Raw genomic sequence first — 27,742 nt, 5'->3', positions numbered from 1 at the left:
CCCAGCACAAACCCCTCTCTCGTTATGGGGGTAATCCAGGTGAGCCTGAAACAGCTGCTCTGCAAGGGAGAAGCAACACAAGGAACTCCTCAGCACATCCCTCCCAAAGCCCTGCTCAGCCCTCTGGCAGGGCAGGGGCTGCTGCCAGCAGGGGCTCCCTGCCTTCCCAAATTCCCCCCTTGACATTCCCCCTTGCCCCAAGCCTACACACAGGTCCATCTGGCAACTTCACACCAACAGCAGCTGTCTTTCCAGGAAAATAACTTCATCTAGGAGAGAAAAAGGCAGCTAGCATCCGCTCCCTGCCAGAGCTTGCAGCAGACAGGAATATTGCTACGTTTCTACGTGGTTTAGAATGCTTTTTTCTCTTCCTCTCACTCCTCATAAAGCAGACCACACAGGTCATCAGTGGGAGCAAGCACAGACCCATGGAAAAATTTAGGCGGAAAAGACTTTGGATAACTCTGGTCCAACCCCTCCACACAAAATGGATAATTTCAAAGTTAAAGCAGATTGTGCAGGGATGCATCCAGCACCGTTAAATATCTCCCAGGGTGGAGATTCCCCACCTCTGGGTCACATAAGCCTTTACCTGCCTTTAAACTTACCAGACACACACGTTTGTCCTCAGCTACAGCACAGGCTCCAAGAGATAGTGTGTGTTGTGATCATCCTGCAGCCCTTGTTCTGGAAGTTGACCTCAGCACACGCCTTCGAAGTCCTCGGCTCCTTCAAAAGAAGAAAGTCTCCTGTTTTGCATGGGTTTTGTTTTTAAGCAGCCATCTGCTGAACTGCCATCTGAGCCCAAAAGGCCAGCTGCTTTGTCCCAAAGGGGAAAGCCACTGTACAGCAGAAAGGCACTGAGGTTTTCCGCCTCGCACACACAAGTGCCAGAGACGTGCGATGGACCAATAACCCCACAGAAATAAAAGCCACCTTTTTTAGCAGCCTTTATCTTTGGTCCTGCAAACGTGCTAAGGTACCTACCGCTTCTTCATGGTCTCCTGCAATCCAACAGCGCCAAGAGGGCCAGTCATCACGGCAAGGGCAAACACTAGCCCCCTGCTCTGTACAGGGGTGCCGCCAGAGAAGCCCCTGGTCCCACACCTGTCAGAAGAGCTGAGCGCTAAGGGGGAAGAACCACCAGGGCTCTCAAAACTAAGACAACGCAGAATTGGTAACAGACTAGGAAGTGCCACTGCCAGATCTTTAACTGGCAGCAGGAGCCATAGTCCGGGCTGGGTTATCCAACAGACTCCCAGGACGAGCCTTCGCACCTTGTTCTCAAAAAGCTGGTTGCACCCAGCCCATGGGGACCCTTGCGTGTCCGGGGACCTTTGCAGTAAGAAGCACAGGCAGACACAGGCCTCCAGACTCGTGCCAGAGAGAAGGGGAAGGGTCAGCATGTCGGTGATTCCTGCTGAGCTGGCTCTGGTAACCAGTCAGGAGGAAGAGTTTGATTGTTTGGTATGTTGTGCTGCATCTCTTTGTGCTGCCTTCCTGGCAAAACTGAAGGTGATCGTTGGAGCGGTAACGCAGAAAGGGCACATCCCAGCCTCAGTCCTGGTGACAGGAATGGTAAGGGCTGGTCTCCCAAAGCCACCTGGAGCTCCCTGCAGCGGCAGTGCTAACTGTGAAGCACTGCTGTCTGTTCTACTTCCTGCTCTGTCAGCTGAACACACACATAGCAAGGCAGAGATACGCAGAAATCACCAAATTTAGGATGTTACAAGTGTGTGTGCGTGTTTTGAGGCTCATAACCACAGAAACCTCACCAGGTGGTTACAGTTTAAAAACTAGAGAAACTGGAAACCTGCCATGCACCAGTGATACTGCCTGGAAATCCCCTCACTTTTCCCATCTTGATTTGAATATCAAGAATTCTAATCAGTGAATATTAGTACGAGAAACTAATGATTATTTCGGGAAAATAAGTCTCAAATGGAATAAATGATCAAATATAAACTAAAATCTGTATTGCCAAGGGTGCTAGCATATCCCTGCAAAGTCCCAGACCTAAGGTATTTATTAACCAATAATCTATTAGAGGTTAAAAACAAGGATAATGTGTTATTGTCCAAGAGGTCTGCTGGACAGGATTTATTATGGCGCCCACTGTGTATAATCTTTGAATTGTGACCAAAGCAGGTATGAGCCAAGCGCCTGCGAGCCAAGGACATGTTCCTTGACCACACACGGTCCATTCGAGGAGTGGTCGAGACCTCAGACTCACGGACCACCTACCCAAATTATACCCCCTACTCACAAGGGAACAATGGAAGACTACGACAGAGGCTGCACGCTCATTTGCATCAGAAGCGAGAGAAGAAGAACCAATCAAGAGGACGATGCTGAATATGCATTGTATAGACTGAATATGGATGAATTTAATGTATAAATCTCTGTTGACTGCAATGTGCAGGCGGACATCTTGGGGAAGGATCCCACATCCCCGGGGCGCATCGTTAATAAAGGACGTCTCTACTGATCTCACTGTGTGCAGAGGAGTTTTCCTTACCAGTGCAGACTGGCAACAGGGACGGGCCACAGGGCAGAGAGGGAGGATTTAAGAAAGGGCCCAGTAAGGGGGGCAGAGAGAGACTCAGAAAGATCAGAAAGCCTCGATGAGCTCAAGGGGGAAGACAGAGCAATTAAAGACCAGGGACAGGGAGCCAGGCAGAGACCAGCGAAGGCAAGAACGGGCTGTGGGACAGATGGGGAAGAATGAAAACACAGGGACAGGAACCCGGAACGAGAGAACGTCAGGGGCTTCTAGAGACACTGTCCACGTCCCTCTTGCCGCCGGCACGACGGGGCCGGGGGCGGCCTGGGGCTACGGCACAGGCTGCGGGGGAGGTGCCGGCGCTGGGGGCAGCTGCTCGGGGCGAGCGGGGCCGGGGAGGCTCAGGGGCGGCTCTGGCGCCCGGGGGCTGCGCCCGCCTCCTTCCCCTCCTCCCCGCTCTCGGCAGCTCCCCGGGGCTGCCCTGGCCCGGCTCGCCTCCCGCGGACCGGCAGCCCGCCGCACCGGGGGGTCGACGCTTCCCGTGCCGCCAGCGCCGGGCGCCCCGCGGGCAGCACACACCCCCGCGCCCGCCGAAGGGGCTCGCTCGCCTCACCGCTGGCCTCGGCCCTCACCTGCCGCCGCCGCCGCCGCCGCCGCCGGGACCCACGCCCGCCGCTTCGCCCACGCTGCCTCTGCGCACCGCGCATGCGCCGGTCCCGACGGCGCGCCGCAGGGGCCAGAGCCGGCGCGCGACCGCCGGGCTGCAGGACCGCGCTTCGGCCACGCGGCAGCGGCGCGGCCCGAGCGGGAGGGGGCGGCGAGCGGGAGGGGGCGGCGAGCGCGAGGGACCGCCCCGCGGCACAGCGCTGCCACGGCGCATGCGCAACGGCCGCGCCGCAGCCGCGGCCGTCGGCGCTTTGGTGTCCGGGCGGCAGCGTCGCCTTAATGACTCTTTCTCCTTAATGACTCTTTCTCCGTGATGAATGACCCCATCCGAGCGCCCGGCCGGGCGGGAACGGCCGCTGCCTCAGCCCCGCCGGAGCCGCCGAGTCCCGGCCCCGCTCGCAGCCCGGGCAGCGGCGGTCCCGGCCCTGCCCCGCACGGCCCCGCGGGGCCGGAGCGCTCCGGCCCTTCGCCTTCGGCCGCTGGGAGACCTGAGGCTCGCTCCTGCCCGTGCCCCCGCCCCGCTCCCTGGGGAGGAGCAGCCGCGCAGGGAACCCCTCACACGGGTTTGTTCCCCCCGGAGCGAGCCCCGGGGGTCGCTGTGTCGGTCTGCAGGCGGCATCGGGGCTGGGGGAGGGAGAGCAGCGGCTCAGCACACGCTGGGGGGGGAAGGCAGCCCCGGCGGCGTGCTGAAGGCGGGAGAGGAGGGGCTGCTTTCTGGGAGGGGGGCCGCGGTGTTGAGCAGGAACCAGCGCCCCCAGGCCGGCCAGACGCGAGGGGCTGACCCGCCGCGGGGCGAGACGCCGGTGACCCTCGGGCTCTGTGGGGGCGGCTGCGCCTTCCCTCGCCTCTGCGCCGCCTGTGCTCTGCTCTGCCGCCCTGCGCGCACACGAGGCTGCACTCGCACAGGGGACACTGCGCCACGGCACTCACCCCACCGGGGGGCAAAGGGATGAGCCGTGAAGCAGGGAAGGGAAAGAGGCGGCTGGTAGATGAGGTGTCCTCAGCTGGTGCCCGCAGAGCCCTGGAGGCTTCCTGTCAGCTCTGTGCCCCTGCTCTCCTTGCCCCTCCTGCCAGCAAGCGTCGCAGTTGCACTTTGCTGCCTGCAACACGCAATGCTTGGTGGGCTGGACGGGCTGCCCTGCCCATGTGTCGGGTGAGCAGCTCGCTTCCCTTGGCTGCCTGATGCACCTCCTTAAAACAATCGCTTCAACGCTCAGTTTCTTTATTTCAGACCCCTCTGAGTATCCCCTGGCCTGCAAGCCGTTTTCAGCAAGCAACACAGCTGAAACACAGCGCCGGTGTGCGGAAAAATCCTTGCACCAGCGGTCAGTGTTCACAAAGGAGACAGAGGAGTCCTGTAAAATAAACTTTATTCGAATAAAGGGAGAGTCCACTGGGCAGATCCCGTGGGCTCTCTCAAAGTTGCTGGGGTCGAAGCCCCCTTTCTATCCTAATTTCCCGGCCACATAGGACCCTCTCCCGTTCCCCATTGGCTAAGGTACTAGGAAGGCACAGACTTCCCGACCCGCCTACTACATATACTACATTTTTACCCCTTAACGTGTACCCCCCCTTTGCATCATGCATCGTATGTTTCATTATCATGTCATTATGCATCTCCTGGGTGGAGAAGATAATATTAATAAGTCTATTAAGCCTGCGCACTGTTTCCTAAAGTTGAAAAGTTCCAACTTCCCTTGAAATTTTTGAGGAAATTTTTTTTTTTTTAATGATTTTTCTCTTGCAAGTTGTTTTATCTAACAGAGCTTTGTAGTCTGGTTCTTGGTTTCCGTTGAGATTCACTAATTGCTGAGATATATGGCACCTTTTGTTTTAGGAGGCCTGCTGATTACTTCATAAACACATGGCTCCTCTGGATAAACAGTGCCATGTACTTGCAAAAACACTCTCCTCCTTATCTATTCATTGTTTAGGTCTGTGGTATCTTGTACCAGCCCGGGTAAATGGTACTATATTTTTGTAAAGACACTCTCATAATCCTACCACTGGTAAAAATCTGTCATCTCGCTCTGATGTCAAAAGACTTTTCTAAGTTGAACCCCTAACCGTTTCAGCATCAAGACTACGAGGCGAGAAATACGCTTCTTCTCGAAGCAGCAGGACACCTGCCAAGTCGCTGGGCACAGTGACATGTGGCTGCTGGTGACAGACACCTTCTTCTCGTGCAGAGCCCTGGGCAGTGCAGAACGGACCTCAGCGTCCCCTGCACCAGGTGCCCAGGGACCAGCGTCTCGGTCTGACGTCTCTGCAGCAGCCTGTGCTCCCAGCCCCTTGCCCTGGAGAAGGCGGCTGCCTGTAGCAGCAGCAGAACCGCTGCTGCCCAAAGGGGAAGGGAATGGCTTGGGGTAAAGCTCCCCAGGCTGTCTGGCCCCCGGGCAGTCGATGGCCTCGGCAGCCCGTACGCAGGGCAAAGCTACAGCCTGAGAAGGAGTCACAGGGTGTAGCAGTTTCTGCAACAGCCACACTGCCCTGCCCAGCTGGGCAGAGCCAGAGGCGAGAGAAAGAGGCTGCCGGGTGCCTCGAGGGGCAGAATTGCAGCAGACTGTGCCATGGCTGTTCTGCTCTTTGTCTTTGGCAGAGTTACCTTCCCAGAGGCTGGCAGACAGGTATGCTTGCACGGCACGAGTACTGCTCTTAGGGCACAGAAGGCACGATAAAGCAGCGATGAAGAACAAGGCTGGGCTGTCGGGATGGTGGGAATAACATGGAGAGCCTAAAGCGTGAACCAGGCAGGGCTTGCGAGTAACCTGGTGTTGGGGTTTAACCCCAGCCGGCAACTAAGCACCACACAACCGCTCACTCACTGCCCCTCACCCAGGTAGGGTGGAGGCAGGAATCAGAAGGGCAAAAGTGAGAAAACTCATGGGTTAAGATAAAAACAGTTTAATAATTAAAAAGAAATAATGACAGCAACAATAATAACTCGTAAGGAAAAGAAGAAAAAAAAAACAGAGAAAAATAAAGCCCAAGACAGACAAGCGATACAGATGGAAACAACTGCTCAGCACCAACTGACCGATGCCCGGCCAGTCCCCAAGCAGCAGCCCCCTGCCAACCTCCCCCCTAGTTTTACCACCAAACGGTCTGGAACCCCTTGGGTCATGCGGGGTCAGCTGTCCCCACCTTCGGTGCACCCCCAGCGGTGATCCCCGTGGCTCTCTCCAAGCACCGTCCGGCAGGAGCAGGGATGGAGCCCGCAGCCCACTGCGCCCCAACCCCGACAGAGCCCAGCACCGCCCAGGGGTGCCCACAGAGCCCCGCACGGGACACCCTCGCACACACAAGGTAACGTGGAAAGACACATTGAGCAGCTGCAGGCAGAGACTCACAGTTCAACAGCCCGTTGACCCCTGATGAGCACCAAAGCAGCAGCGATCAGCGCTTTGGGGAAGGAAGCTCTGGTCATTTTTAACCCATACATGATGACAAGATTCAGCTCCCTGCTGGGCTGCAGGTATTCCCTGGTTGCAGAACAGCACCTCTAACTGCACCTCGAGCTAAAAGGGCAGCAGCTCTGCTGAAATAAGGTTATAGCCCACGTGGCACTTGCCGATGGTGTGATTCCCTCCCCAGCAGTTTCTAAAGACAAACCATTTGGGGACCAACGTGGCAAATGATTCAAGCAAAGCAGTCCAAACCCAGCTCTGTTCCTTCCTAAAACAAGCTGTTCATAGTCTGACCAACATCTGTCAGTAAAAAGTAAATGGTTTCACATTTTCAAACATTCCCAGGTGACTCAGGTTACATTCCCTGGTGTAAATCACAGCAGGCACTCACAGTAACTCTGTTTGTATTCCTCAAGCACATGGATGGACACACTCCAACCGTGCCTGCCTGGCACCGTGCCTATTTGCAAGTGTTCCCCCCACAGTCAAACAAGGCAGATGTTTTACAGCAACCTGGCTGCTTCATTCCCAGCTGGGAAGTCGGTGCCTTCAATGACGTGCTCCCAAATCAATATTTCTCTTTAGCTTTGGAGCTAATTATTTAAGGCTGGTTTTCCTATCTGGATTAGAGGCCCTGCTCTTCCTAACCTGAGAAGTCCCACCTGAGTTGTCCTTCCTGCAGCTGCACACAAGAACAAGGCTTGGCCCCGGTGAGGGACCGGGAGTACATTACTGCTTAATTAACAGGCAGAGCAGAAGAGGGAGCTCTCGTAACATGCACAGCGCTAACGAGCCAGCAAAGGGGCTCTGCCAAACCCTCTGGAGCAGAGGCTCCTCTCCTGCCAGATGCTCAGGACCCTCAACTGCTACTCTCTGCAGCAGAGTCAGGTGACTCAGCCTCCGCTGGAAGAACGAGCACCTGCAGGCTCAGGTCCAGCAAAGCCAATTTAGGTGGAGCTGGGTAATTAAAAACTGAAAACTGATTCGGCATTCATGGTTCCAAAAACCTGAATTGGTTCCAAACAAAGAAATAAGAGTAAAGTAAACAGGCAGCTGGCAAACAAGTGGAATTTTCCCCAGAGGAAATGAATTCCACACAGGCTTCGCTGTAATGTCCTTGTTTCTCTGTTATTACAATTATATGCATTGTTAGATTTTCCCTTTAGTTTGGAATTAAACCCTCATCTAATTTACCAGGAGATGACAGCAGCCTCCAAACAGAGCTTACAGCCCTGCTCCTCCTTCCCTGCCCATCTCCCTCCACCTGCTTTTGCAGACCTTCCTCTGCATTTCAGGGGCTGTTCTTGAAGGTGCCATGCATCAAGGGCCACACTAAAGCCTGCTTGTTACTTGGTAAGACCCAGCTGTGCATGGGCTACCCCAGGTCTTCTCCCCCAAGCCCTCCTCGTAGCCACAGCTAATCTCCAGCTCCCAACAGGTCGTCTCCTCTGAGCCAAATCCCAATTCCCTAAACAAAACTCTTTATTGATGATCTCTGTTATTTGTAATAGCAGCACCTCAATGCACAATAGTTAACTTTGCTGGGTTTCCTGGGGCATTATGGAAAAACCATTTGCTACTGTAATTAAAACTGCCCAGACTAGACTTTCGTACTATGGAGAGAGGCCACAGTGGGAGGAACTGCTAGAAATGTGTTTATAGATGTGCCCCAGCACGACTGCCAGATTGCTCTTGGGCTTGGAAACCACAGAGCAGCTCTGGATGGCCCTGGGGATTCCCAGGAATGTTCAGACAAGTGCTCCCACCAACATCTACAGCTGTACCTACAGCCGCAGCAGAACCTGCCCTTTCGCTGTCAAACACTAAGTAGCAGCTTTGTGAACGTGGTGTGCAGTTCGACAGACAAAAACTCACTTCACCGAGGTGGTGTTTGTCTCAGGCCACAAAGGTCTGAGAAAGCAGCTTTCCACACCAGCTTTCCTTCCCAGGGAACCAGCACAGAGGCTACAGCAAAGCAGCAGCACGAGACTGGGACAGCAGCACATCATTCTGGTGGCAGTGCCTGTGTAGGCTCTTAGCATGAGGTGACAACACACAGGGTTGGTAGGGAAGGACACGAGGTCATGTTCTACATCTGCGTGTCCAAGTGCCTAAGCACAGCTTTGTAGCTCCAGAGACTGAGCAGGACTCTGGGTTATGGGCTACGTGAGAAGTGTTGGCAGTGTTTCACAGTCCCAGCTTGGCTGGAGAACGTTGTCTCCTTCTGAGAGTCACACCCGTGGAGATCACCTCTCCCCTGAGCACCTAGCCTGACCACAGCCCGTAGGTGTTATTTCCTCAAGGGAGAGCTGAAGGTGATGTGTCACACCGCAGGCAAACAGCCTTGGGCTTTGCAAGTTACAAACACGAGATCGGGAAGGAGAAGAGCTTCAAGGAGAGGGCAAAGGTGCACGTACCTCATCTGGCTCACGTGGCCGTCTGTCGGGAACAACCAGTGGTACCGGACGAGAAGCGGGCTGCAGTTGGTCATCTCGACGTAACGCACATCTTCAGTGTCATTCAAGATGCAGCCAAAGTCCAGGGCCGTGGTCTGGATACGGAGATTCGGGAAGCAGACTTCTCCCTGAACGGTGACCAGCTCCTCATGAGGATGCTCAAGGAACTTGATCTTCAGAACCTTCTCTACTACCCGGCTACTCAAGTCTTCTTCATAAGCAGGGTTAAACCTGATAGAGAGATGAAGTTCCTCCCCTTTCTCCAGCTTGATGGGCTGCAAGGAGATGAAGAGTATTAATCACCAGGGTGATGAAGTCTCAGGGTCTGATAGCACAAAACATGCCAATGTTCAAAGGGTGACCCCCAGCTCAGGCTTCTCAGTTCATCCCTCATTTTCTTCCCAGAGTGCGCCTGACTGCAAGCACCACGAGACTCTGGTCTGAGACTCTCTCAGGCTCACGTCACTGTGCTCTGCACCAATACAAGAGGGAAATAAATATTGTTCTCCTGAATTCTGGACCCACAGAAGCTACACACTAAATACACAACCAGATCAGCGCTCTGGCACGCCAGGGCCTTTTGCCCGGCCTCTAGAGGAACTCCTTCACCTCACAGCACAAGTGACACAGCGTCGCTGCCTCGCCCTTGCAGAGGCTACTCACTGGCACGGCACAGAAGTGGCGGCCATGCCTACAACAACCCGTGTTTATCAGAGTCCATGTCCAACAGCTTCTACCAACCACGGGGCAGGCGCCAGGCAGCAGCTGGAGAAGCGTCCTCAGCCTCCCGGAAAGCAGGGCTGCCCTTGGAGAGCAAGCTGCTCTGGAGGTTATCTGAGACGGCTGCTGCAGAGCTGGGATGGTTTCCAGCAGACACCTTTACTACATGCCTTGCCCAGACCTCGCTGTCTCTTCCCTTCTCCTCGTGTCTCAGAGCCAGGACGTCTCTTCCCAAGTCAGGTATATTCTGTTTCCTTCGCTGGCTCATTTCAAACCTGATTTAGTTCAGGCCAGTCTACTGCTGACTCTAAGGAATAAATTTGTCTGCTAGAGGACCTCCCCACACAAACGCACCACCACCTTCCTCCCTCTGCAACCCGCCCCCAGCAGGAAGGTCTGTGGCTGCTCACCTGAACATCTGCAGGGAGGGGCTGCTGGTCCACATCGCAGATTAAGAAGGGTTGCCCTAAGGCCAGGACAATGCTGACTGGCAGGGAGCAGACGTTTTTTAAAGAGAGAGGCTCGTACTGAAGAGTCAGGACATCACTGGGTTGCTACAGAAACAGAAGACAAGGAAAAAATAACCTGAAGTGCCCACGGATCTCCTTCCCCTTCCGATGCATTTCAAATTTTTCAACCCCCAAAGTGCATACATCTCTATTTACTATTTTTATTAGTTTCTACCCTTCAAGAAAGTTCTTCTCTAAGTATATCGGATGTTTTTCATGTTCAGAAACCACAGCATCCCCCAGGGGACAGGGAAACAGTCTTGGGTACGGATGAGGGAACAGGACCCTGAGAGGCGGCAGCTGCCTGAACAAGATCAAAACCAGAAAGTGAACCCAGACCCTTTGTCTCCAGTTTTGTATGCTCTCTTGGGCAGAAAGGCACAAGATGATCTTCACTCACAGACAGTCATTTCTTACAACCTTATCGGTTCCAGTAGCCTCATAAAAGCAGTGATGCCAGTCAGAGGAGAAAAGCAAGCAGGATTTGGCCCGTAGCAGAGAGCCTGCAGTAGCCCAAGGTTGGCTTTGAACACTTCAAGGCACATACAGCCAGCTAGAAACCTCAACAGTCCGCTTGCAACATGTCTCCTGCTGCCCCTGCTACAGCGACAAGGTGTCTGTAGCCTCAAAGCTACCTCAGCCTAAGCTATTTCTTCCTGTTTATGCATTGCTCTGGGCTTCCTGCACGGTTTATATAAACTAAACTGTGTTTGGGAAACCAGTTCTGGATGTCCTGATATCAAACAGCTGCAGTGTCATAGCACTTGAAAAATCGGAGCGCGTGGCATCAAGCAGACCACAGGCAGACATCGGGGGGGCTGAAAAGCTTCTAACTAAAATCTGAACTGCCTGCTCACAGGAATTTGTGCTTCTCTGGAAGCCTGGGAACCAGAGGACAGACCTGAAAACACAGAAACTAAATAATGAAATATCTTCTCTTTTTTGACACCTCATGGGAGAGGAAAAGATGATGCAGGAGTCAGGATCAGAAGAACAAAGGGCATCTGCTTTGCATTGGTGTCATCATCACTGCAGCTGAGGACATCTGCAGGTCCTTTGAAGAAAGTAAGGCTTGGGGAAACGCAGAGCTAGCATCCATACCAACAGCAGAGAAGGCAAAGAGGGACAAGAGATGACAGTTTTTCCTCATCGGACTGAGGCGTTGACAGGAATCTCAGTCTGTCTCAGCTTCCCTACAGGATCGGTGTTAAGACATCACCGTGCCTCCGAGGATCCTCAAAAACCTCCCTTTTATACTGAGTACAGAAACTGGTGGCTCTCTAGAAGTGGCCCTGATCCCCCCCATGATCCCTGAGCAGCTGTCATCTCAGTTTTACTTTGGTGAAGTCAAAAAAACCAGTCCCATCTCTGAAAACAACCTCACTTACTTTACAAAGCACCTCAGAAAGGGCAGGAGGGGGCTGAGCATCGCTCAGCTGCAGCGATCTGCTCTCCCACCTGAAGCCCCAGCATTCGAGGTAGCTGTGCAAAGCCCACGCTGTTCTCCTGGGTCCCCACACACCATCTCACCCCGTGCCCTTGGCTCAGCAGCTCAATTCTGTTTCCACATCAAGAAGGGCAGAATAGAGCTACTGAGACTGTCCCTGACCCCAGAGGAGCAAAAGGATGATCTCAGACCAACAGCCAAAGCCCCGCGGACTTGGAGAAGCTGCTTAACTCCCTCCTTTGAACACCAGCACACACGCCCCACCAGCTTCCAGTCCTCAGCCACGCTACTGAATGCCAGGATGCAACCCAGAGACTTACCTTCTCCATCCGGAAAGTGATTTCTCTGGAGGACAGTTGCAGAACGGGAGCAACAAACTCACACGTGACATCCACTTGCATTATCTGTGCCTTCCCTGCCTCGCTCCCCACGACGGCGTGACACAGCAGCCGCTCCTTCACCACCTGCATGCAAGAGTCACACGTCACCCAGAGGGTCCAGAAAACACCCTGCATTTGCTGGCCACCCAACCACGGGCCGTGCTCCTGCCACACAGTTACAGTCCCTGGTCTCCTCGATCGCCCCCTTTTCTCTCCGTGCCGCGTCCTGTTTATTCTGACCCCAAAGGCCCGCAATGCTACACCCCAACAGCCACAAACGGCACTCGCGAGTCACGTGCTGCCTACAGCTGTAATAACCCCTGCCCCAAAGGATTATTGGTTTGGTTTGTCCTGTTGCCAAGCATAAGGCTTACAGAAAGCTGTAGGAACTAGTTAGAAAAAAAGTATGGAACTATATTAAGAGAAAGAAGTGATAGAGGGGCCAACGGCAGCAAACGCTCCTTGGAAGCCAAGTGGAAAGCATCCTTGGGAAAAAAAAATAAATCAAATAGCCAGCCAGCCTTTAGGTAAAGGGATCGCTCATTCCTAGGATGAGCTGTGCCCTCCTAGAGCTGGTTTTAAAAGAAATCTCCCCAGGAAAGACATGCCTTGCACTTCACGTGAAAACCCTCTGCTTAAGTGGCATGCTTCAAGACTTTTTCCTGAGTTCGCATGGTTTCACTGCCTCAAAATTCCTCCCTTCATTTCTCACTCTTCCCTCTGGTACAACACCACAACCCAACTCCTCCTCAGAGCCTACAGACTTGAAAATCATCACGTGCAATGCAGGGGGCTGGGCTTCTGGCCAGCCTGAAGAGTATTAAGTTCTCAAGACCTCAGGAAGGTGGAAAGCCTGCTCCCATGGTGTTGGCTTTGACTGCAGGAGCCAGGTAGCCACAGCTGAGCTCACAGATCCCCTTTTGGCCTTCCAGGCAAGACACCCTCACCAGTGCCCTCATCACTAGTTTCTTTCTGGAACCTTTTTCCCCTCTTCAGCAAAACCTCTGGGCTCAGAACTGCACAGGGACAGTCCCGCTGCAGGCACCCAGGGGAGTAATCAAGTCTGCCTCAAGCTACTGCTGAGGGAACCCTTTAAGACACCTTTCAAAACACCAGAATCAGCAGGAGCTTAACGCAGATTTATTCTGCATTTGCTTAAAACACCTGTGCCCAGTGGTCCTGAAGCCAGGGAACGCACACCAGGGTCAGCTGGCAGCTTCTGCGCAGAGCTGGGTTTCCCCTGGGAAGAAGGGCACCCAGGGACCCTGCTGAAATGTTCCCCCCTGAGCTGCCACCCGAGGGTGCTGCAAGACCCGACTGCCCTTGGGACACTGGGGCAGGCTCTTACGGAAATATTGACCAAAGTCAAACTCTCAGTTATAATGATCCCTGGGAACAGTTTCCCACGTGGACGAACGTCACTCCGATCACGAGAGCTGACACCCTGTGTTCGTTTTTCTCCTCCAGGACTCAGCGCTAGACAAGCCCTCTGCCCATGTTTGTCTACAGAGGAAAAATGATGCTGCTCCCAGACACTCCCTCCCTTCGCAGGTGCTTTTACTCACTGCTCCCCCAGACACATTACTTGGCAGTTTTTCATTTACTTTCTGCCTGTATTCATCATCTCAGTGAACTTATTTTCTCTGCCCTCCCTTCCTGCCTCAGCACACGACACCTTGTAACCCCCCATTTGCCCCTGAAGCAGCAACACTTCCTTCGGCCTATATTTTGGTATCAGCAAATTGGGTTTATGGTAGCTATGGCAACACGAAAAAGCCTTAGCAACTGACAGTGGCCAGCAAGGAAAGCCACTGGGGCTGCCACGGTAACTTGTGGCCTTAAAACAGTTTCTTGAAAGCACCTGCTCATTTTCGCAGGCAAATGTCAAGGGGCTGCAGAAGAAGTCCCAGGGGAGGTGATCTGACGGGGAAGGGACAGCCCTCGTGGGGGACCTCACCTGGGGAGTGCTGGAGGAGCCTTCCAGCATCATCTCCACACTCTTGCCCGGCCTCAGCTCTGCCCTCAGCGGTCGAAGCTTAAACACAGGGCAGGCAGGCTGGGGCCTCTGGGAGGAGCTGCTGCCCTTGGCCTTACTGCTGGCAGGGGGGCGATCACGCTGGCGAAACGGGGCAAAACCTTCCGTTGTCCAGTAGAGCAGGTGGGTGCGTCGCCCTTTGTTCGTTACCTTGAAGCGGTAACGGCAGGGATCCAGGCTAGGAGAGAAGCAGAGATGGAAAACGTCACGGGAGCTGCTGTCTCCCAGCGGTCGCCCCGCTGCAGCGCCCCGACAGCGTTCTCTGACGGCACACTCAGCAATAAAACCACCTCCGAAAAGGCTGACCCAGATCAAAGCTTCAGCAAACGTCAGACCTTGGCTGCCCCTAAGTTTATCACCATCCAGCAGCTGGTCTCTCTGCATACAGCAAGAAAAAGCTTCCTCAAGATCACCACCTCAGTTGCTGTGGACAGAGCATCACCAGCCTTTGCTGCTCAATTATCAGAGCATTTCTCCAAGGTGCTTCCTGCAGCTCTCACTGCATCGGATGCTCAGCTGGCCTTGTCCTGGCTGCAAGGAGATGGAGCAACAGCTTCACTGCCATCTCACCTTCCCCTGGGGAGCTGCTGCCTCAGGTGGCTTCCTCTGAAGATGCTATTGGGAAGCTGCAGGGTGTATGGACTCATCTGGTGATCTGGGCACCACTGGCCTCGCTGGTGAGGCCCCTGCCCTGGCACCCATGTTAGCCCCCTCATCCCCCCACCCCTTAGGGAGCACCCAGCTCTCATCGCCCCCAACACAGCACCCTTTGCCTGAACGGTGCAGCTGTTTTTGTGTTTTAGGAAGACAAACGCACTGTGAGAACACACGATCAACAGAAGCTTCCCCAACACGAACACAGCAGCAGGACCGGGTCTAGCTGCTGAGGGGGAATGGAGTGACAACAAGGGATGAATAACTGGAGCCGATGTAAGCCAAAATGGATATTCAATGGAAATTGATTCCTTAAGGTAGAGAAACACTAACTGCAGGCTAGTCTGGAGCAATTCTTTTACCCTCCATAAATCTGAGCATGGCCAGGAAATGTTCCTGGAACAGTGACTGTTTTTTTTCGAAAGGTACGGAATATGTGGCTGACAAAACGCATGTCTGCCACAAGCAGCTAAATACAAACACAGAAGTGACAGCATAGAACAAACTTGTCCTTGAAACAGACCGGTGAAAATGATGTGCACCAGCTCAGTATGAAATGGTTTATGTTGCGGGCAGCAACAGCTAAAAGCTTGGAGAAGCTTTGGGTAGATGCAGAATTGGTGGCTCTGGGAAAGCCCAACTCGTCCGAGGTGTTACCTGGGTCCCATCTCAGCTCACCCAGTGGCAGCTCCACAGCCAACAGCGATGGCAACAGCTCCAAACCAAGTATGCAGGCGAAGACATGAAGGGTGGCAGAAGACAATGGCACCGATCCCATTGACATTGTCCCCTCTGTTGTGTAGCCAATTTGTGGCTGCACAGAGCACAAGCACCACCCTCCCTGCAACGTCCCTGCTTATGTGGATGGCTTGTGGGTGCACATTTATCCCCCCCGCCCCAAATCTATCCTAAATGCTTAAGGTAGGATTAACCTCCCCTTTCTACCCCAAAATTTCAGTATCAGAGCACTGTGGACCCTCTTTGCAGCCAGGGAAAGGAACAGACACTGACAAGATCATTCTTCTCATCCCAACAGGTCTCCAACACAAGGCAAACAGCACTTTGAAAAGCCTTATTTTTCTCTCATTTATAAGAACGTGCCCACCTTCAGACACAGGCATTAAGAGCAGGGAATCCCCTCCTTCGAGCTAAGCTCTTTCAATTAACACTCCCAATTTATCCCACCCAACCTCAGCGGGCTTCTCCCCCTCTCCCTTTCAGAGCTGCTCCTGCAGCCGCCTCTCCTGCCCGTGCCTCGGGCTGCTGCTGCGGAGCAGACGGCCAGGAAAGCCGGCAGGAGAAAGGAGGGAAGAGCGACTACGTCTGATAAAGAGCAGCCTGGCAGGGGAGCTGGGAAAGCATAATGCAGGGCAAAGAAATTCTGCTGCTCCTCCAGGACTGCTGGGCAGAAGGGAAACAAAACAGCACCATTCATTTAGCTGAGGGGTTGCTAACAAGCTACCGCCAAGGTTTGCTGTTGTGGCGAGACGATACTGCATAGCGAACGGAAAAGCAAGCAATGCTATTGCAAAGGGAAAGAGGTTTATACTTGTAATGTAGCATTTTCCAGCCGGAGGCTTCTGGGACCTGCTGTTTTCCTCCAAATTTTTGTTTGGTAGAGTGAGAAAATAAATGGTTTATAACTGAAAACAATTCAGTGACAATTGAGCAACTGCTTTCCATTTGGATGGCTTTTGAGGGTATCTAAGAACTTTCAAGTGGCCATAAAATGTCTCTAAAGGAATCCCTGGGGCTTCAGTGAAACAGAGCCAGGACCTTGAGCACTAAAGAACCAGCCTGAAGGACCACAGCCAAACTCCTCCTTGCTGAGCCCACGGGAGGAATGGGAGCTGAGAGATACCCTACCTGAAGTGAGGTCCCAAGTTGAGCTCCGGAGCAAATCGTTCGTCGGTGACGATCGTGGTGCCGATGCCAACAGCCCGGACAGGGATGACGTAGGTACAGCTGTTCTCGATGTACACGTTCACCTCGTCCTCGAACTTCTCAGTGTCGTCCAAGTTTCCTATGACAGCCACAGACACCTCGGCCTCGGGGGGGATCACTCCTTTACTGGGCTCAATCCTCCAGCACGAGTATTTGCCAGACTGTAAGACAGGGCAAACACTAACTTAGGATGGAACCCAGGAAGCCTGGGGGAGGGCAGGAAAAGGAAAGACTAAAGATTCGAAGGTAAAAACCACAACGGCTTAATTTCCCTAAATCTAAGCTACGGTGTCTGGAAACAGCAGCTATGCAGGAGCTTATACAACCTCTACTTTACCCTCCTTTAACAGACTCACTTCGCTGACCCAGTTTTGCCCAAGCCAAGGGATGCTCATCCTCCAAGAAAGTTATTCCCCCTCCAGCCTCTCTTTTGGAGTGTGTGCCAAGAGAAGCTGCTTTCTCTCTCCTGGCTTCCCGACAACAGTGGCCGCATTTGGAAAATTCAGCTCTAAGTGGTTACAGCAGGGCAGTAAAGCCATAAGCACAAAGAAAACTGCAAGACATGTTCTGTGGACATGACCCCAGCTTCCCAAGCCCTCTCCTCCTCTGGTTTCTCTTGCACCTCCCTCTGTAAATGGGGCAATAAGGGTGCTGGACCCCCAGACCATCTAAAACCACAGTCACAGGGAGCAAGCTTGCTCGCAGAAGAGAAGCTGCATGTAACGCTCCTTGTCCAGCACGAAACGCACTGGGGTGTAGATGTACGCCTTCCAAGTGTCCATCACTGTGTTGGTGGTACCTGCACCCCACAGTTCAGTGCTGGGTTTGGGACGACAGGCACTACTCACCCACAACTCTGCAGTATTGTAACAGAAGGGGTTTTTCCTTTTTTTTTTTTTTTTTACTAGAAACCAACGCTGTGCTTGGAGGCCTGACACAAGCCAAGCAAGGCTAGATCCAGGTGAAGTCCGCTCGAGTTTCCATCTGTCAGGCTGGCAGCACTGAGCTTTAACAGGCCACCAGCCAGCCCGGGGGAGAGAAGCATCAGAAAACCAAGCAGCACTCCAACGTCACAGGAAGCATTTTAAATAACCCCCTCAGAACGACCTCTGCTAACAAGGGTAAGACGAGCTGGAGGCCAGGGAAGCAACAACCTGGTGAGCACTCAGGGTCCCCGCAGTGTGTGTAGGTGCCTGAGCTACGGCATCTCCTTAGGCTGGCTGTGCCCAGCACGGAGAGCAGGTCAGGCCTGCACGCCTGCATCCCAGGATGGAGCACGCCAAAGGCATCAAAAGGATTCAGGCGCTGGCCAAACTAATAAACTCAGCTCCGTTTAATTTGTCCTCTAGAGCTGCAAAAGAAAGTCTTAGGTAAGAATGGGATGGAGGAAGGCAGTTGGCACAGGGTGAACACTCACTGACCACACAGGATCCCACCAACCCTCTTCTGCTGTCGCTGCATCCCGCCCGTAGCTGATCGCCAGGCCTCGGAGGCAGCCACTGCGCTGCCATCGGCCCAGGGCCACCCAGCCAACACGTTCCTACCGAGCCGCTGGGCGGGAGGTTCTCACTGACATCAATGTACAACTCTTCCTCTGATTCAGGCGGGCACAGGGTAGCTCGCTTGAAAAGGAGACCTGGCAGCTCTGCTCCAGAGGTGAAGCGGCAAGTCTGCTCTCTGACAAAGCTCATTTATCAAAGCTTGGCCACAAGCTGGGCAGTAAGTTGTACCCAAGAAGCTATTACTGAGGAATAATGACAGGCTGTCTCGATGGAGCCAGACTCTGAACCTCCCAGAGTGGCCCAGCGCAGACCCAGCAGGCCCTGCCAGGCCAACAGCCAGCTCCGGAGGAGCACCATTTGCATCGTGTCCTCATTCTTTCAGGTAGCATTTGGTGTGGGTCCAAGGGGCAGCACAGGGCATCGCTGAACAGGAGACCTGCCAGGACCAAAAGGCTCTGCTGGGCTAGATTCACTCGGGTTTCTAGGTCAGCTTCTGCCTACACCCATCCAGGCTGTGTCCCAGAGACAAGAAATCTCTCAGGGTCACACTAAAAAAATTCCTCCACTTTGAAGACCACGCTCTAACTTCTGATAACATCCCTGCTACTTGCTTAGCCTTGAATGATCTGGAAAATGATGCAATAGCTGTAGGCACTGGATAGACAAAGACGATGGCTATTTTTGCCCCTGTAGGGGCTTGCACTACTGGACATCAGAGTCCCTGAGTTCTAGGCAAGCGTTGGGATCAATCACTCAATCAAGAAGTTCAATGCTGAGATCATTAGCTTCTCCCAGGCCAGATTTCCAGTGTGAAGAAGAGCTGCCAACATTTGGTTATAACCAGCGTGCATCTGAGAGATGGCTGGATGGCTGCCCTGAGGGATGACTGAGGAGCCACCGCACTCCGTTCTCCTGACGATACTGCAGCCCAGTTCATTAAAGGGATCCGGTCATTCTGGCCTTGCGCAAGTGAACGAGGAAGCAGAACTCAATATCAAAAATGCAGCTGTGCTGTACCAAGGCCCAGCTCTAGCAAGACAGCATTCACACCTCGTCAGGCTGACCCATCGCTCCTCGCAGAGGTTGCACACGAAGGGGAAATAAAGCCCTCTCCTACCTCAGCTGTGCACAGAGCCTTGTCCCAGCTGTCCCAGCAGGCCCAAGGTGGGGGACCTCGTGTTCTTCCTTTCAAAGCTACTCTTTACCACACAGGCTGCCAGTGACAGAAGACAGCCCAAAAGTACCCTAAGCCCCAGGAGGAGGTGGAGATCAGAGCCTGAGGCTGGCTAGATGCTCCCAACAACAACCAGCCTCCTCCTGGCACCTCAGCACCAGCATCTCCCTGGCAAAAGCACAGGCACCACTTTGGTTTAGCCTCTGCCCCAGAGCACCAGCAAGGGGATGTTCTACTGAAATCAAGAGACATGGCCTCTAAAGCCAGCAGAAAAGACAAAAATTGAAGTGTGGCACTCGCTGCCACTGACAGTGGAGCCTAATTTGTCACGCTTGGTTCAGCTAAGAGACCGCCGAGTGAGGTGACGAGGCTTGTCTCCATTTGCGTCCCCTGTCCATAGCTCCAGATCCCACCTGCTCTCCCCATTGGGCTGGGGAGACCAGTGCCACCACTCTGCACGTCGGGGTTCTCCAGCCAGGACACAGCTTGGCCGGCTGCGGCCAAGCACAACGGTTAATAACCAAACTCCTCCTGCTTTTCCCCTGGGAAAAGCACTTAGCGGAGTCACTCTTGCTTGCAGGAGCCTAATTGCCTTCAAGACTTCCACCCTTCTTCAGTTCAGCTGGCCAGTGGGTGCAGCACAGTACGACAAGTTCAGTTGCCCTAGACAAGCAGAATAACAATTTCTTTGATTACTGAAATACAGCAATTTTGAAAGGGCATGAACAGCTCCTTCATGTTGACCTACTCCTCCAGACTTTTCTACCCAAGAAAAAACCAAATCCTCCCCTTGCTGGATCCAGACGATTCTCTAATGGGGCTGCCTGGCAGCTGGGAAAGCAACCTGACAAGGACAAGCACATCAGACACAGGATTCAGAGGATGACATGGGATGACACACTGGTCCCAAGGGTCGCAGACCCGCAGACACCCTGGCAAGCAGGGATAAGCCAACACAGGCCTCAGGTATCAAGTCCTTCAAACTCCTCTTCAAACCCAAAAAGCCCCATCTCAGCACACAGCTTTGGAGGTTCCTTACTTATTTCCTTCTGGTGGCAGAGATGCTCAGTGCTGCTCCCTGCAACTCGTCCAACAGAGAGGACAGGGGGATGGGAAAGCCTGTGCACGAGGGGTACTCCAGGTAATCCCATGTCGCTATCCCAAATTGAAGTTATCCACCAAAACCATCTCTGCTTGCTCAGATAATGCTCTTTTCTCCCAGAAAGCAAGAAGAAAGCTTGACTTGACAGGAACAGCAATTTGCACATGACAGTTAAGGATATCACCGAGGTGGCAGCGTGGCCATCTGCATTCCAGCATTTGCCTTTGGACAAGACACCAGCCCTTTACTTGCCCTGTTGCTGCCCCTTCATTTAATCTCACTCAGTTTGTCAAGCTGCCAGTCAGTGTGCTGTAACATTGCTGATCCAACACCACTGTGAAAATTTCAGTCAACAGCTCTATCTTTCAAGTGGGGACCGTGATCTCTAAGCCTGACTGCAAACAGCCACAGTTTCCAGATGAGCCATCAAACGGGAGCTGGGGAAATCCCACCTCACCATCCTGCAGGGATCTCCAAGCAGGAAATCAAAGCAGAGGCTTTGGCATCTTAGAGAGCACAAGACTTGGGTTCAGGGGCACAAGTGAATGAAGGATGCCCAAGCCACCCACCAGCTAGGCTAAGGGGCAGCCGGAGCCAGTTCTGCTCTCGGATGTACGTGTGCAAGTCACCCTGACACCCCACTGCATCTCAAATTTGAGTTCTAAAATTATCCAGTCCTCTCTTCTTTCCATCAATAATCTGCCAGGCAGCCTAAGGCAGCAGCAAAAGGGCAAAACTTCAACTGAGGCACCAAAACAGCACCAAAGCAGGCAGCTGCTGAGGGCAGGGGAGCAGCTGGAGCACACTTCACCTCCACAGTGCTGCTCCCGCCCGGCAGGCTCAGCGTCACCGTGTTGAGGCGTCTGAAGAGCCCTCGTTGAAACAACTGATCGAGCAGCTTCTCGGGACCTGCCTGCTTGAACATCTCCATGACAGCAGCAGCTGTCCTGAGAAGCGGAGATGCTCACCAGGAGGTAACTCAACCCTGGGGAGTCAGCAGCAGGGACTATGGAGCAGCAGAGCCCATCTTACTGCAGGGAGAGAAACCATCCCCGAACCACTCATATTATTGTTCTGCTTGTCGATTAGGCACAATATTGGCGGAGCTTGCAGTGAAGTAGGACAGGATTTATTGCTCAATCCCATACAATAGGGCCCTGAGGCAATGGAGAGGCACATCTACTCCTGCCAGCCCCCCCGGGTACACTGCAAGCTGCCCAGGGGAGGGAGGGAAGGCATCACCCCAGGACAGCAGTACCTCAACAGCTCTGCCTGTCAGTGCCTGGTACAAGCATGCAAAACTCAGCATTTATACACCAGCACCACCCATCCGAGGTGGCCTGCTCTCTGCAGAGATGGAAAGTGCATTTTCATTGTGGAGTCAAAGAAAGCTGCCCTGGGAATCCCCCACTTGGAGGTTACATTTATCCCCCAAACAGCTGGAAAAGCAGCAAGAGGGAAATTCAGCCCCTTCCTCCTTAGCCCAGGAGGCTGAGCCCGGACTCTCACACACTGCCTGATGCTTTATCCACAGACACAGCCAAGCCTGCCGTGCCAGGGCTGGGTTTACCAGCTCCACAAGTCCAACCCACCTAGCACGGAGAACAAATCTCTCCCGAGCCCTGTTTGCAAGCCCCTCACAGCAGGGAGCACATCCCACCCAGCCTCAGCACACGAGCCGTTCCTGGCTGCAGCAGCCTTGCTCTCCCTGCCAGGGGAGCAACCCAAGCTCTTTCTGCTAGGCAGCTTGGCACACGAGGCAGCCTCCAGGAATTAAACAGCCTTTTTCTGCAGCCGGTCTCCAGAGAGGCTCTGCCACACGACGGAGTCTGCAGGCTGAAAGTACACAACCTTGAAAGTGTATTTTTCTGCAACAACCCAGCTGGTTTGACCCCCAGTAGGTGTGAAACTCGCCTCGCCAGGAGCAGTTTGAGGACAGACCTCACACCCTCGTTTCTACCATTAACAGCAGTTTGACACAAAGTGAATGCAGATGCAAGAGGCAAACCGTAGGGAAATCCGTGCTCTTTCAGGAGCAAAGGGGCACAGGGTTCTCTTGAGCTCAGAGCTCCAAACCCCACAACTCTCAAAGCTAAATACCTTCCACAAAATAAAGGGAGAACTTGTAAAAATGATCCAGACTCTTTTCTGCTCGAAAATCTACACAAACTCTACTTAACTGAGGGGTGCCCCAGCTAAAACTGCCCCAGAGCCAGGCTCCTCGTGCCGCATTGCGACGGAATAGCTTGCCTTCTCTCTCAGACAGCAATATGGAAATGTTGCATGTAAAAATCAAGTCACAGGCTGCTACAGACCAGTCATTTTCATTGGAAAACAGCCCCACAGCTACTTACCATCTCTGCCCGGAAGGACGCAGGGATGACAGTCTGATTGGAGAGGCGGAGAGTTCGAGAAGCATCTTGTAGAACTTGGATACTGCCGAAATTTATCTTACTCAGATGCATGTAGACAACCGGTCCTTCTCCAATGCTCACTAGATGGATTTTCTGCTCCAAGAAGCAGGTAGGAAAGATAAAAAAAACAACAGCAAACGTTTAAAAAGACTAGACAGCTCTAAGGGTACTCCTAGGCTGGGGATAACTACATCTGTTTGGAGTTTTCAGTGTTGTAAGACTGAAACAGAAGGCCTGGAGCAAGTGTGGAAACTGGAGTGATCCCATCCGAAAGTCACAAGCTCCCGTTCCCAGAGGATAAAGAAACCCTGTTCCCCACGCTGCCTTCTTCACACCTCTCCCACACTGTTACCTTCAGGAAAGCTCAAATCCAGCCTTGCACAAAACATCCCCTCAGCATGGTTTCTTACACAGCGCTTGCTTTAGCGGCGTTCGGGGAGGTCCCTGGGTGCTCCTGAACAAAAGCCCCAACGAAGCAGCAGTCGCTGTTCATCTAATGACACAGCAGAGTACGAGACCCAGGGACTGTGCTGGGTTTCACACTGGGCTTCTTATGGCATCTCACATATCCACCATTACATGCTGTGTCGGACACTTAGATCACCACCGAAGAGGACACCATCCTTCCTCTTCTCTAGGCATTAGCTGTTGCTTACGCCATGAATCCCTCCTCCTCTCACCCACACCAGCCGTATCAAGTTCTTGTTTTCCCTGGAAGAAGCCCTCTACACTTCATGCCCCACCAAGATGAGTCACACAAAGGCACACTTTTCCCCTCGCACTCACCAGTGGGGATCCTTCACTCCCAAACACCGCGATACGAGCGATGGTGTCCTGCTTCCCCGTCACCTGGGCTTCCAGTGTGAACGGGACCTCCACCGAGCTGTGAGGCTGGATGATCCCACACGGCACAGGGCTGCAGTACCGCACAGCAGCGTCCTCCTTGCGTTTCTGCAAGGGACAGAAGCAAATGCAACTTCAGAGGGACTTCTGAGGAAACTTTAGACTCCTTAACATCTACCACATTGGCAACTCACACACATTTTTAAAAATCCCTAGGAGAAACGCAGAAAGGCACAGCCCAACACAACATGCAAGACTTGCATGGGCTTAGCACCCTCAGGGCGTTCAAAAGCTGCTGCATCCACAACCACCCACTCCTGTGCTGGCAGCCTCCTTGCAGCAGCTTTTCACAACCCTCTAAGTTCTCCTGCATGAAAGCATCCCAAAGACCAGAATATCAACTGCTTCCTGAAGTTTATATTCAGGTAGGCTCCTATTTAACTGCTTCCTAAAGATTATACTCAGATAGGTTCCTGTTCTCAGCAAACCTTTAGGTTTGAATATAAACTAGCAAGGTCTTATCCAAACCACTTTTTTTCCTTAATAAACCCCTCGATAACCTTTGAGGGCAGGAGGCGGACGCGATGCCAAACCTGAGGAAGAACCCTGTAGCAGCCTGGAAGATTGCTGTCGTTCACAAGGGTCAGCGTCTGCTGGCAAGGGACTTTCAGTAGGCACTGTTCAAACGTCACGACGGGGATGAGCGCTCGCAGCAGAGGCACCACGCATCTAGGCAAAGAGATGGCCGAAAGGGAATTGGGCACACTGAGAGAATGTAGAATGTTCACTCCCCAGATAGCGTGAAACGGAGCCTAACACATTTGTCACTGTCAAATAGACCTTTAATACCCCTACAGTGATAAATCACCTTTGACTTCATTTTACTCAACAACCTCTTGTAAAGGAGGGGCAAACCCTGAGACTCAGCATCACAGAGGCTGCCAAGGGCCCAGGCAGAGCACGGTGCCCTGTCCCACAGCTGTCCCACCAGCTCTGCCCCTCCTCTGCCCTAGGAGGCTTGCAAGGACCCTCCCAAGGGTCCCAGCAAGGCACGACCTCTGGAGAAGCCTTCCCACCGAGGGCCAGGACTCGCCAAGACTCAAGGACACAAGACTCCAGTAAAAAGACTCCCTCCTCTCCCACACCACTGTTGCCCTGCCTGAAAACTCAGCCATTTGCCCCAGCGATGGAGGGCACAGGCCACCACCTGCCTCATGCAGCGGGTGATCATCCTCTCCCAGCTCCTACAGCTACCTTGGCCCTTCACCCCCACGGGTCCGTGCGCTGTCCGTGCCCACTTGCTCTTGTTCTACAAAACTGCAGCCCAGGCGCTGACTGGATGACTCTGCCTGGGCGAGGGAACAGCACCAGGGAACTGCACCCCTCTTGTCATTAAACTGACACCCACTGCAGCCCAACAGGACTGAGTCTGGCTGCAGCAAGAACAACTTCTGGCTGAAGTCTGAGAACATTGATGCTCAAAAGAAACCTGAGCTCACTCACCTTCCACATCAAGGACTGCTTTCCCCTTCATAAGATCTTGCCTTTATTTTTCCCTCACCAGTCCTGCCATAAGCCCCTTTCCCATTTGCATGTGTCTTCACCAACCGAACCAGACACCAACTTTCAGCAGGCTGCTCGCTGCGTCCCAAACAAATGTTGTATTTCGGTCGCAGCCCAGCACAAGCCCACCACTTGCAGGGAGGAGAGGTGGCCCTTTGGAAATTTGTTACACCTCAAGCACCAAAACCAAGACCAATAATGAGTATAATTACTGTTCCCTCTCAAAAAAGGCTCAGGGCCGTGCCTGTCCGCTGAGCACGGGTGCTTCTCCACACGGGCTGCTTTCAAAGCCCTGCTGTTCTCGTACCCAGCTGGGCAGAACTCGCTCATTGAGCAACACTTCTCATTTGGAGCTGGAGCCAACAAACCAGGTGCGAGGCAACGTGCTGGTGATGGATGCACAAGGAGAGACGAGGAGCTGCAAGGAAAGCGCTGATACCTGGCTGTGAGGAGCAGCGCCGACACCTCCTTGCCCACACCATCCACATCCACCACCAGTGCCAGCTCGTAGCTCCTCACGGTGTTGGAACACAGGGTGACCTGGTGGAAGAGAAGAGCATCAAACACTTCATGACTCCCAAAAGCCATTATCCAAGGGTGGTGCCCTCCGGTTCTCGTTCCATGGTAAGGAAAGGGACAATTTTGCCTTAATTCTGCTGCTGGCCCACGGGTAGAACACTGCCTCTGGGAGGAACAAAAGGCTTCTGACAACATCTTCTGTGTTAAATACACCTTGCAGTTAGCAGGACACATGCAAGCCAAATTAAAGCACAGTTAGACTAATGCTCTACCCACCACCGTATTAAAATCAAGGGATGAGTTTTTAATCTCAACTCCAACAGCAAAAAACCAGAGGAAATCTGTTGACTTCAACAGAATGAGTTCAGCTTTACAGCAGGAAGCAGAGGGCAAAATGGGGCCCAGCAAAAGTCCACAAACAGCAGGAAAACACAGAAGATGTGCCACTCATGGCTGCCAGAGCTTTTGTAGTCCCCGTTGGAGATCGCCGCAGTGAACACAACTCATTCTGCACAACAGGAGAGGAGAAATAAGACCGGGAAGAAAAGCAAACTGCTTTATACAATGACATCTCTTTTTTTTAACAGCCACCTTCTGTCCTCATCCTTCCTCTGCCCACTCTAAATCAAAGAAATTGCTCCAAGCAGCTCTCAAACACATGAATGGCTTCTGTACTTGATCACAGGGTGCACGGTCTTCAGCTTATGATTTTGGAAACAAAACGTTTCTCCTTCAGAAAAGCCCCACAGTAACCCAGCTAACAAAAGCCCAACGCTACTGCAGGGATCTCACGCGTGTTATGCTCCAAGCCAGCATCACCAAAGCCCTCCCATACATCCATGAAGCTTCAGCTCCACCTGCTGAAGCACGTACGGCCGGACTCTTCCCCTACCCGGATATCCAGGTGTCCCTGGGAGCGGAGGGTCCCTCTGCAGGGCGTTATGGTAAATTCCGTCGGCTTGACGTGACTTTGGGCTCCTCTTCTCCAGGATGACCGAGTGTTGTCCACCACTTGAACAAAACTGCTGACACTGGGCTCTCCTGAGCCATCCCCAGGAATGCGAAGGTTGAAGGTCACGGGTACCGAGGACATGTTAGTGAGGCGACATGACAAGGTACAAGGAAAACCTGGGAAAATAACACAAATATGAATTTATCCGCCAGTTATCCCATGATTCCTGGTGTCAATATTCTGTTATGATCAAACTGCACTTGGAGTTCAGCTCTTTTGGATCTGAATTACAGCTGATGGAGAAGCTAAGCGAGGAACTGGTCGTCACTTAAGTTCCCTTTTACGCTGATCACGGATTGCTTCATTGGAAATGCCCTCTCTTAGCGACGTTGAACACCAGTTTTTCTCTCTCTGACTGTGAGGAGCACTCTCACCAAAACTAGCACTAGTTATTTCTCATGTAGGAGTCTGCACCCAGACAGACTATTTCTTCTGAAAATTCAACCCATAACATTCCCTATTAACTCCACAAACACTCCTCCCACAGTTTTCAACGTATAAAAGGAGTGTATTGTCATCGAGGAGAAGCTACAGTAAGAGAAAGGAAAGATGAAATTGGGAACTACAGCATGATGCAAAGCAATCTGAGGCAGCTTCTCTAGGCAGGATCCTTAAGGCACCTCCTGGTGTAATAAGTAACATATTGTGCTTTGTTCATTAAACCTGTATGGGAAGGTATGGATGGAAGATTTATGTGCCTGCAAGGCTTGATAGCCCAACCGAAGGACATTCTTGCATAAGTCAACAGGACCCGTAGCTGAGGGGGTTGAGTAGTCCCATTCTTGCATAAGTCCACCCACAGGGCAACGAGGAAGACCTTCAGCCTTCATCCTTACGATCACCAGGAGGCAGAGAAAGACCCCCCAGCAACAGAAGGAACATGCGCAGAGTA

The 27,742-nt window shown here is 52.9% G+C and overlaps 1 protein-coding gene across 1 annotated transcript; it reads right to left on the bottom strand.

Moving 5' to 3' along the window:
• Positions 1 to 3,724: 3,724 nt before the first annotated feature.
• Positions 3,725 to 27,368, bottom strand: LOC147413071 (axonemal central pair apparatus protein HYDIN-like). The gene is made up of 14 exons (XM_086480702.1): positions 27,296 to 27,368; positions 26,731 to 26,966; positions 25,759 to 25,859; positions 24,350 to 24,485; positions 23,700 to 23,864; positions 22,854 to 23,006; positions 16,644 to 16,882; positions 14,046 to 14,301; positions 12,029 to 12,172; positions 10,163 to 10,306; positions 8,994 to 9,307; positions 7,225 to 7,258; positions 5,237 to 5,362; positions 3,725 to 3,793 (listed from the first exon to the last, which is right to left on the bottom strand). Exons 1-14 carry the CDS (start codon positions 27,366 to 27,368, stop codon positions 3,725 to 3,727), a joined length of 2,190 nt encoding a protein of 729 aa, XP_086336828.1.
• Between the last annotated feature and the right edge of the window lie 374 nt (positions 27,369 to 27,742).

Source organism: Leptosomus discolor, unplaced genomic scaffold, assembly GCF_034619465.1.
Source record: "Leptosomus discolor isolate bLepDis1 unplaced genomic scaffold, bLepDis1.hap2 HAP2_SCAFFOLD_114, whole genome shotgun sequence".
In the NCBI taxonomy this organism is placed as follows: domain Eukaryota; kingdom Metazoa; phylum Chordata; class Aves; order Leptosomiformes; family Leptosomidae; genus Leptosomus; species Leptosomus discolor.
This window is presented reverse-complemented; position numbering and strand designations above follow the sequence as displayed.